Genomic DNA, 10,761 nt, shown 5'->3' on the forward strand with positions numbered 1-10,761 from the left:
ATCCTGTGGCCCCAGGACATTTTTCACTCTCAACTGAGAGCATTTAAATGTGGGAGCAAGCAGAGTTTCTAACTACAAAGAGGCTTTTGACATTGGAAAGGTTAATGTGGGAGAGAAATCAGTCTCTTTCACAAAGCTCCCTTTGCTAGAGGCACGAGGTTAAGACCTTAATTATTCACCTGTTGGAGAGGTGCCTTTCCATTACAGCATGGGAGTAGGGAGGGATGCGCAGGAAGGTGGAGGGAAGGGTCCTGCTGGGGCCCAAAGCCAGGGCTGAGAGCAGTCAGGCTGAACGCAGCCCTCCTCTCCCTGCTCCCGCTGCACTCTCCATCTCCTCCCTACCTGAAGCTGCAATGCACACAGCTGTGGGCTTTCTGCCTTGTAAGCAAACCACTGCTGACGGCCTCATCCACACACATCTGTGCCACAGCCCAGCACCACTCAGCAAGGTGAGAGCATCACCAGCATGGGTTGCACAACCTGAGCTGCAAGGACAGTTTTGCCAGAGCCTGGGGCTGCCTCCACCCCCCAGAGCTCAGCACACACACAAAGCACAATATCGGCCTGCTCAGCGAGGACTGTCAGAAATTAGGGATACACATTCATTTCATTACTACCAATACTGATCCACCTGATGCTCAGCCGAGGGCTTCAGTGCTCTCCCTGCGCTCATCAATGGATTAAGCCGTTAGTGGGAGGCTGAGAAGTTAAGGAGGGAATATAGCATTGCAGCTCACATGATCTTTGAGCATCTCTCCCAGCAGCAGCCTGTTGTTACCGTTTTTCCCTGCTGCACTTCACTGGGGGGTTTTGAACAAATTGAAGCCTAGAAGCGCAGTGCTCCTGCTTCTTGCAGGAATGCTGGGGCCCATGCTGCCTGCAGAGCCACAAGGATGCCACTTTCCAGCACCTGCTGCCACCTTCCATTGCCTGCTGCAGCAGGGTTGCACAAAATGGATCAAATGGCCCATTCTGAGTTACTGCAGTACAAAATCACTTTTTCATTGTTGTTAGAAAGGAAAGGGGACAGCAGGAGAAAGGTCCATATGGAGTGAGCAACCCTGATTTTTTCTCTGTAGCAATGCAGGCTGCAGGTGAATCATCGCTGTCCTCAATATGTAAATAGAGGTTCCTCAGCACAAGCCCATATAATGAAGAGACGGATGCAAATACCCACATTAAACCTTCACCATGCATCTCCTGAGAGCCTTCCCGAGAGTTCCTCTGTCACAGAGCACTGATCACCAACACTGAGCCACTCCTCACCCGAAACTGTGAAGGAGGGAGTGAGGAGAGGCAGTGGGGGAAGAGTCAGAGTTCCTCAAGATTTCCACGGAGGAAGCGGGTAATATTCATGATCTCATGGCCTCCTGACATCGTAGCCACTTAGGATAATCTGATTCCATGCTGAAGCACTGAGGAACTGTGCAGAAGCAGCTTTCGGGCTTCAATGAGCAGCCAGCACCCAGTTGTAAGCAGGGCTGTACAGTAGTAGTGGGGAGGGACGTCAGCGGCGAGCGTGGGGCCCGCCTCCGGCTCCAGCTCTGGAGAAAGCATGTGACAGCAGCAGGAGCTGCCACTGCAGTTTCATCAGAGGTGAAGGTACACGAACAGCACACACTTACAACTTAGTCCTTCCTTAAGCAAATGTATGCAAATCATCCCCGGGAGGGCCTTCTTTTTTTTTTTTTCCCCTCTCTTTCTTTCCCTCTGTTTTCACACCAGGCTTTAACCCTTCTACGCACTTAGGGGACAGAGGGAAAATGCAATATCTGTTCCAGCGTGGGCTGCACGTCGCTGCCTGGACCTGCGGCAGTCGGTGCGGATCCATTTGCTGCTCGTAACGTTATATGGCTGGCAGACGTCAGATCAGCACTGACCCCATGTGCACGCACAGCGCTCCCTCCAGCATCACGATGCACATAGAGGAGAGGGAGGGAAAAAGAGGGCACAAGCACAGCAGTCTTATTTCATGAGATGCCGTAAAAATGGTCTTATTTCATCACAGGCCATTTCAAGGTCCCAAATTCTGCAGGGGATGCTCACAACATGGTGGTTTCGCACCAGAGAAGGATGACAATCATCAGGATTTCTTTTTTCCCTTAACAGTCCCTTTTTGGGAAAAAAAAAAAAAAAGATTCCTAGATTGAGACGTCAAATGCTGACCAGAAAAGCAAAACGGAGCAGCCCTTCAGGCGCGTGCTGCAATCACACGAGCTCTGTGCTCGGAGCTAAAGCCACTGAGAGCACACAGTGCACTGCTGGGAAGCAGAGCCAGGAACTTTCACCTGCCTCGAGAGCAGCTGTACTGCTGGGAGCTGCAGCAGCACTTTGGGGGACGACACCCCCAAACCTGCCTCATTCCTTCGGCCAAGCATTCCCCCCAACAATAATAAATCAATCCGAATTAGAGAACGCGAACTGCTTACAAAACCTCCTCGGCCCACTTCTCACCCTCCCTGACCCTTCTGCTGTAAGCAGCCTGTCATCAGCTCTTCGTTAAGAGCTGGAGCTGCCACCCCGCTGCTCTGCCCCCAGCAAAGCGCCCGCGTCCCGTGCCAGGCAGGAGCATGTGGGGCGGGCACTGGGACCACATCCATCTAGCTGGTGGCAAGACCTGCCTGGTTCTGTCTGGCACACACACCAGGGGCAAATCTGATTTACCAAGTCCTGAGAGCTTGTTTGTTTGGAACCCAAACAGCAGGATTAGTCCCCGTGTGTCCCGTTCACCCCCCACGCACGCACGCACACACACACACAACCGACATATTCCTGCTGTGTGCAATCCCAAAGCTAAACTGGTAAGAGAGCATGGGTTGGGATGAATCCGCTCGCTTCACAATCGAAGTGATTTTGTAATCTGGGGTTATGAAAGTGAAGGGCTGGGGGAATGATATATAACTACAGAAAACTCTTCCCACTTGCACCGGCCTCAGCAATCCGGCTGTGAAATGCACGGAGGGGCTCCAGATCGGGCACTGCTCTCGCTGCCGCCCTGATTATCGTATAGTGCCTCTCTTCCAGCCCCCAAAATGGAAAAGCATGCGAGCCCTATAGCGAGCACAGCTCGCTCTCGTGATCGTGCGGGAGCTGCCAAGGAGCCTTAATCTGATTTTAATACCCGGCTCCGTGCAGGAGGGAGCCGATCCAGATTTTGGAGCAGCCGGTTCGCAGCACGAAGCCCCTTCTCCCAGCCTCCCCATCCCCTCCATCCCCCAGATCCCAGCCCGTATGCGTGCAACTGACGCTCGGCATGACTCATCCCGCAGCCCGGCTCTTATCGCCCCCACCGCGCAGCCCCCCGCAGCCCCCCCGGCGTTCCCCGCCGCCCCTCTCCCGCGGCCGGAGGGGCTGCAGCGCCGGCTTTCCGTTCGCCCCACGCGCACGGGGAGGGGGGGGGCCGGGAGTCCACGTGCGAGTGGTGCTGAAAGCGGGGGCCGGAGACGCTGCGGCGCGGTGCGGCGCTGCCTCGCAGACCCCCTCCCCTAAAATCGCTCCCGCGCAGCCGGCGGTGCAGCCGCGGGTTCCCCTTGGGGCTCGCGCTGCTCCGCGGGGCTCCGCGTCGGGTCCTCCGGCACCGCACCGCACCGCCGCCCTCCCCACCTGGCTGTCAGCGAGGTAGTTGAAGACGAAGGAAGAGAGCGCCTCGTCGAGCAGGGTTCCGCAGTCCGGCCCCGGCTCCGCCATCTTCCACCTCCGGCTGGGGCTGAGGCGGCACCGAGCATGCAGCAGGCGCGGCGGCGAGGAGCCGGGCGGCCGGCGGGGCGGAGCCGGCAGCAGCCCCCGCCCGCCGGCTGCGGGAGCCGGGGGGGCGGCGAGAGAGGGGGGACGGCACCGCGCCGCCCCGCCGGGGGGACCCGCAGAGCCGCGGCCGCGCGTGGGGCAGCGCTGCGCCGGGAGGTTCTGAGCTGCACCGCCCGCGGGGTGCGTCCCGAGGGGCTGCAGGAGAGCGGGGGGGTTCCGGGCGGGAGAGCTGCTCCGGGAGACAGAAAGTGGGGAGAAGAGAGAGGCAGAAGGACTTCGGGCCGCCTCCGTCTCAGCAGTGTGCCTACAGCGAGCATCTCGATGTCACGTGTATCGTTTTCTGTCTCAGGTTTTGAGGCATATGCACGCTAAAAGCCCTGTTAGAAATAATTGATGACGGGATGAAAATCTCACGAATGTTCTATTTGCTTACCCGTTGCAATTACACGGGAAGGAGCAGGGCTCCCTGCTGCAGCCTGAATTAGCTGCTGCCCAATGAGCCGAGTGGCAGCACCTGCAGCTCGTGGGGCTGCAGCCTCCAGTCCCATCAGAGGGCTCGGTGCCGGACACCTGTGCGTCCAGCTGCTGATGTGGCAAGGCCGTGAGGTGGGGAGGGATGTGCTGTATTCGGATGTCTGTGTTGAGGTTCCCTTCCCCCAGCAGCCCAGCCTTGCTGCCCATCAGCATTCTCTCCTTGCTCTTGTTCCAAAGGCTCTTTGCAGACCCTTTGGCAGCAGCAGCATTCCTGTGCCCCGAGCTCTGCACCAACAGTGTCACAGGCAGCACTAGGTGGGTGAGAGCTGGGATGTGGGTTCTGCTGCTGGGATGGAAGAAGTGAGAAACTGCCAAAGCTCTTCCCCATGTGGTGCTGCTTTACTGCTGATTTCTGTTAAGGAACACTGCAACCCAAAGCGCTTTTCACGCTGCCTCACCGCAGTAAAACTTCCCTTCTCTAAGGGCTCCCTGCCCCAGAGTGCTTCCTGCAGCCCAGACCACCGCATATGGCAGGAGGGACGGGGGCAGGAAATGGCTCTGGGACACGAGTGGTTTCCTGCAGAGGAGGACTGTGTTCCCAGGGTCCTGCAGTGCGGCCCCAGTGCCCCTTTGCATGCAGTACAGGGAGAAGTGAGCTGCCGGCAGCGGTGTTTGCCTCGCTCGGGGAGAAGCGGGGCTGCAGGGCCTCATGCTGAATGTGGGCTTTCAAGCGGAATCTGTTGAATGACAAGTGAGGTTCTCCTTCGTGTATCTCGTGATTTCCTTTATATGAGTTGCACTCAAATGGGAAGTAACCATCTATGAGAATCATTTGTAAAAGGCTCGAAACTCTAATCCCCGTAGCTCTGAGTTTCAAAAACACCTCTCCCAGCTGAGTATGCGAGCACCCAAGGAGCAGAGCAAAGCCAAACACAGCCCACACCGCCCAACTGCTCCTCTGCACAGGGCTCCATTTGGCCACAAGGCTGGGCAAGGCCAGCTGGGGACAGGCCCTTGTGCCAGGAGGTGAGTGGAGGACAGCGCAGGTGGAGCACAATGGGGACACCTCGCAGAGAGGGCGTGCTGCTGGCTGTGTCCCTGGGGTCTGACAGGATCCTGGGGGACGAAGTACAGCTGTTGACGTGGCTGCACGGTGGTGTTTGGATGCTCCCTCTGCTCCTGCCTGCTCTGGGCTTTCACTGCGCTTTCGCTTCTCTGTGCTGGTTGGTGCTTTTCCCCTATAGAACGGAGAGCCCCAGGGAGGTGGTGAAGGAGGACAAGATGTCTCACTGCTTTGTTCTGCCTCCTCAGAAGTGATCAGGTGGGGATGCAGCGTGTCCTGCCCGTAGTGGTGTGAATAGGATGCAGTGCTCACTGTGTGCATGCTCCCTTCTCTGGCTGCACGCAGAGCATCGTGCAGTTTCACTATCAATTGTTTGTGACTTCTCTCTAAATCAAAACCTGAGTTTTGCAAGCAGGAGGGCTGGCAGAGCTCAAGGCCCGCTGGTTCTTGTAACTAAAGAGGTGTCAGCTACGGTTTGCAGCTCTCAGCCCTCTGCCAGGGCAGATAGGCACTCCTCCAATTTGCAGTCCTCCAGCCCCAGCCCCAAAGGAGCCAACATCCCCAAGCAATGACACTTTCTGTCCCGTGATATGGCCAAGCTGGTTTTTACTCTCTCCACCTCTCATAATCTCAGGCACCAGAAATTTCCTGATGTTCCTCAAAGAGGGGCAGGCAGCCCAGACCGTTGCAAGAGGAGGAGCCCTGCAGCCTCCCCACTACGGGGCTGAGCGTGCCGACCCCAACCCCGCTCCCACGCCAGCGTCGGCTCCGGGGATAACAGAGCCTAGGTAAAATATAACAAGAAGCCTGCACATGCCCTTTGGGAGGGCGAGCCGTGTCATTAGGGCAGCGGTCGGGGGGGACGTGGGCTGAGCGCCCTCGGACTGCCAAAGGCCAACGCGGGACGCGGAGCGGAGCCAATGAGCGGCGCCAGGGCCGGAGCCACCCCGCGCCAGCGCCCGCCTTCGTGCTCGGGTTTCAGCCGCTGTGTTTGCGGATGGGGAGATGTTGTAAGGGCTGAGCAGCGCGGGGTGGGAGGCAACGGTGAGTGGGGTCCTCCTGGTTACAGCACGGGGTTCCCCAGGAGCTCGCCATCCCCACTCAATGGCGTGTTCTCCTTGTACCTGCGTGGGTGATGGGCTGATGGTCGGACTAGATGGTCGTTGTGTTTTTTTCAACCTTAATGATTCCATGATACGTTAAATGAGGCACCGCGGGACTGTCCCCAGGGCTCCCAGCTGTGCTGGTGGCCCCATGTGGCACTGAGCGTCTCTGCTGGGCTCCTCTCCTCGGGATCCATTGCTCTTCCACCAAAGCGATGCTGCACTGTGACACAAACCCCCGTGTGGAATGGACATCGCAGCTGCCCCAGGGCTCGGCGTGCTGCAGCTCTTAGCCCACAGCAGAGGCAGGGATGGAGCTGCTTCAGCATAGGCTCTGCTGGTCCAGCCTGCTTTTGCAGCGTGCTCTTCTCCAAACCTGCATCCCTGAACATGCTGAAGTCAGGCTGTTATTGCAGAGGAAACCTGTGGAGAGAGACACGTGGGGTTTGAGGATTAGCTGCTGAAACAGATGGGAATTTCCCAGAGCAAGGAGCTGAGGAGGGCGGGGAGGTCTCCTATGCAATGGGGCTGCTGCCAGATGCGTGGGCTGTATAAGGACCCCGGGATGCCCACCGTCTCCCCACAGTGCTGCTGCTGACTCACGTCTCTGCAGGGAGCGGCACACGGCAACTGTGCACCCAGTCCCTGCACTGCACACCAGAGCTGAGCACCGGCACGCTGCAAGGCTGGCAGCCTGTCCTGTTTGGGGACAGTGTCTCCATGGGGTCCCAGAAGCACTCTATCGCAGAGAGGCTGCTCCTTGCACACAGCTTTGTGCCCCGGTGCTGCCTGGGCTGGGCACCACAGTGCACCTCCCACGAGCAGCTCGTGCAGCGCTGGCACTGTGTGCCTGCAGGGCCCGACGGGAGCTGTGCCGTATGCTCCGTGTCCCTCCTGCTTACTCTCTCACTCCAGCTCTCGCACTGCGCTTATAGCATGTGTCATATCCCATTGATGTCACCCGCTGTCCCCCGCCTCGTCCCTATCTGCAGGGCTGCCTGTGCCGGTGGCTGCAATAACGGCACCCTGGGGCTCTGCATCACTCTGGGTTGGTCCCAGGGAGTGGGCAATGCCAGCTGAGGGCTGAGCCCTGCAGCCAGGCCTGAACGCTGCAGGCAGCAGTTCTGCACATAGCAACAGAGAGAATGCAGCACGATCACAGCTCACGCTCCTTCCTGCCGCTTGGAAGTGTCTAGAGAGCTGAAAAAGCTGCAAGATGTTCTTGCTGCCATCCTTCTCCCCACTAGCTTCTCCATGCGCTGGCTGTGTTTTGAGCACCCTTTCTGAGGGGGGGCACAGCACTTTTCCAGACCAATGGATACCGATTTGGCATGGTGCGGGCTGCAGACATCCCGCAGCGTGCTGCCCACCGCGCAGGGCTGGCTGACTCATCGCCATGCAGCATGCAATTACAAAGGCAAGTGCAGGCTCCTGCTGCTTTGCACAGGTATCTGTGTCAGCCAGGGCTATTTCCATCTCTCCCGTGCACTCTCGGCTCATTAGGAGGGGAAGGAACACAGCCTCACAGCTCACCTGTCTGACAAAGAGCTGGGCATAATATTCTCTTGAGCAGAAAACCAGAAGGAGAATTACATCCGAACACACCGAGTGACACAACGGGAGGAGGAGGCAGCGGGGTGCATTGCCCACACATCCCACGTACTTACAGGTGCACACGCAGACAAGCGGAGGCGTGGAGGTGCACGGTGGTGCAGAGCGCCATTACCATGAACTAAGAGGTTCCTGGCCAGGATCCAAGTGAGGGCTGCAGCCCTCCATCTGCAAGCACCATTTGCTACAGGGGTTTAGCAACCAGGGCTGTCACAACTGCAGCAGCTGCAGAACCCTTGGCCATGAGTGGGGGCAGCTCAGCCATTGCATCACCGCTTTGTGTAGCACTGGGGAGGGAATGTCCAGCTGCAGCGCGAGGCAGCATGTGCTGAGCAAAGCAGTGCCCAATTCTGTTTACATACAAGTGCACTTCTTGTGTATGCTTGTTATTTTCTAACTATTTGGTAATGTTCATTTCATTTACTGTATGCATAAATGAGCAAATATGACATATACAAATGTCGAGAAGTAATTTAGTTTGTTAAGCTTCTTCATTAAAAGAACTCTGTATTATTAAAGTATCTACATTGTCATGGGCTGGTATCCCATTAGCAATCGCAATAAGAAATGTTGTTTATCCATTCAGAACCAGATCTCCAGAGCATGCATTTGACAGCATGGGTTGAGTCAGTGGTGGCAACTGGTGGCATAAGCCTGGTCACAGGACAGCGTTTCCCACCCTGAGCTAATGACCAGGCCAAAATCTTCACCTCCAGGTTGTCCCTGGAGACCTGCTCTCTCCTCTAGTCTTGCTGACCCTGTCCTGCGTATGGCATTGTCTCCCCAGGCCCAGCCCCGTGTTGGCTGCACATCAGGGGCTGTAGGGAAGCGTAGTTGGCTCCCACGTCCAGGTGTCCCCAAGTGCCTATGTCATGTATCACATGTCCCATGTCCCCATGTCCCCACACCACCGCTGCATTCCCTGTCCTGGGTGCCCGCTGCTCCCTTGGCAGGGCCGTGCAGGGGCAGGAGTCACTCCAAGGCTCTTTTCAAGCTCCATTTCTCCCCGGATTTCCCAGACCAGCTTTATTTGCAGGGGAGAGCCCTGTGATCAGCCACATTTGAATGCTGCTTCTCCCAGGCAGAACGCAGCCGCGTCTGGGACAAAACAAAACCGGCATTCATGAGCGGTCATTGAAATTCCCAGCAGCTGTTCCGTGCCCGCGCTCCCACTGCTCACAGACACATGCGTGGGCTGTGCCCTGGGCAGCAGACAAGCAGGTCTCTGGGTGAGCCCACCGGCAGCAGCGGCCCTGGGGATGACTTTGGATTTGGTGTGCCTGGCTCTGGTGACACAGCCATGAGGGCAGGACAGAGAGCGGAGAGCGGAGAGCAGGCCTGGCCAAGGGGTGCTGGTGCTGCTCCACAACATTCATCCTGCAGCCTGGAGCCCTCCTGGAGGGTGCCAGGAGTGCTGTCAGAAATACAAGCAGCTGCACTCCTTACAGGATGCAGGGATCCAGCAATTACCTAAATAGCATCATCTTGGGTTTGGTGGCTGGCACCCAGCTCCCAGCAGCCTAAACACAAAGCTGAGCACGGCACAGGTCTTACTGGGTATAGACAATTTCTCCTCTTCCAGCTGCTTGTTTCCGGGTTCAATATATCCCACTGAGGCTGGAGGCTAGCACTGCAGCTATCCAAAAAACACACCAAATGGACCCCATTTATTCCATTTATTTTTCTTTCCTTCTCTTATTCACAAATCCAAACATCCAAAAACAAGGCAGTCAGTGCAAGCTGCAAATAGATCTTATGTACCCTGGGGTATAAACCAGGGGAACAACTCCTGTTCCACTGCTCCCACCCAGTGCAGCACAGCACCTGCAGGTCCCTTTGCTGGGATGGGGGAGCAGAAGAGACCCTGAGTGCTCCCCAGGCTTATTTGGGGATCCCTCTGGGCAGGCATTGAGGTGAGGGCAGAACATGGCTAGCCCTGAGCTATTCTTATCACGTCCCATCTGGAGACAGAAATCTGCCTGCTGGCTTTACAATTAAAATTGAAATGATTTGATTATGGGCCTTCATTAGCAAAAACAAACAGCAGGCAGCTTTCCTCCCCCCACCCTTCACCCATCCCTTCCTCCCTGGGGTGTGTTTAGGTGAATTCCAGCCGGGATGCTGAGCACACAAAGGGAGTTTTTGTCAGCAGCGCGCACCTATAGTTGGGAGCTGCTTGGATGTACAGAACCTGGGGGATTTGGGATGCCCTTACAGTCCTGGGTACCACTGTGACAACCATGAGCGGCCACCCACAGGTGCAGCAGGAGCCCTTGGGATATGGGTTTAGGCCATTTGTCACTGTGGGCAGCTGTCAGCAAACCCAGCAGCCTGTGCCCTGCACACACGTACCTCCTGCCACGCACGCTGCCTTCACCTCAGGTGCTCTCAGGAAAGCCCCGAGGAGCACAGCACACCCGCCAGCAGGGTCACCTTGGGGAGGGGACAGCCTGCAGGGCTCTGCCTTGGGCTGCTGCCAGGGGAGGAGGTACAGGCAGGGAGAGAAGGGTGCATTGCTCCAGGACCGCCATCCTAGGCTGTGGGCTGCAGGGACACAGCAGGGATATGGGGAACGGTGGGGGGGCACCCGGCTATCCGAGATGGGTAGCAGCAGTAAGGACTGCTCCAGCTGACTCATTTCACGTCAGGAGCAGGCTGACAGCACGGTGGCACAGAGCCTCCCCCCACCCACGGCATTTGGCTGAGCTGCAGCACAAGTAGGTGGCAGGGGCAGCGTGGGCTATAGGGTTACAGCGCAGGGTGAGC

General features: G+C 57.2%; 1 protein-coding gene across 3 annotated transcripts in view; it reads right to left on the reverse strand.

Annotated features, from left to right (window-relative positions):
- PPARGC1B (PPARG coactivator 1 beta) overlaps positions 1–3,785 on the reverse strand; it is a 39,604-nt gene extending 35,819 nt beyond the window's left edge. For 2 of the 3 annotated variants that reach the window (XM_085236780.1, XM_085236779.1), the window contains exon 1: positions 3,604–3,785. In XM_085236780.1, coding sequence (XP_085092906.1) covers positions 3,604–3,687 — 84 coding nt within the window. In that variant the 5' untranslated portion in view covers positions 3,688–3,785. The remainder of the gene's footprint in view (positions 1–3,603) is intronic. The other variant, XR_014886583.1, reaches the window with a different exon arrangement.
- Positions 3,786–10,761: the final 6,976 nt, after the last annotated feature.

This window comes from Meleagris gallopavo, chromosome 15 (genome assembly GCF_905368555.1).
Source record: "Meleagris gallopavo chromosome 15, MGAL_WU_HG_1.1, whole genome shotgun sequence".
Classification (NCBI taxonomy): domain Eukaryota; kingdom Metazoa; phylum Chordata; class Aves; order Galliformes; family Phasianidae; genus Meleagris; species Meleagris gallopavo.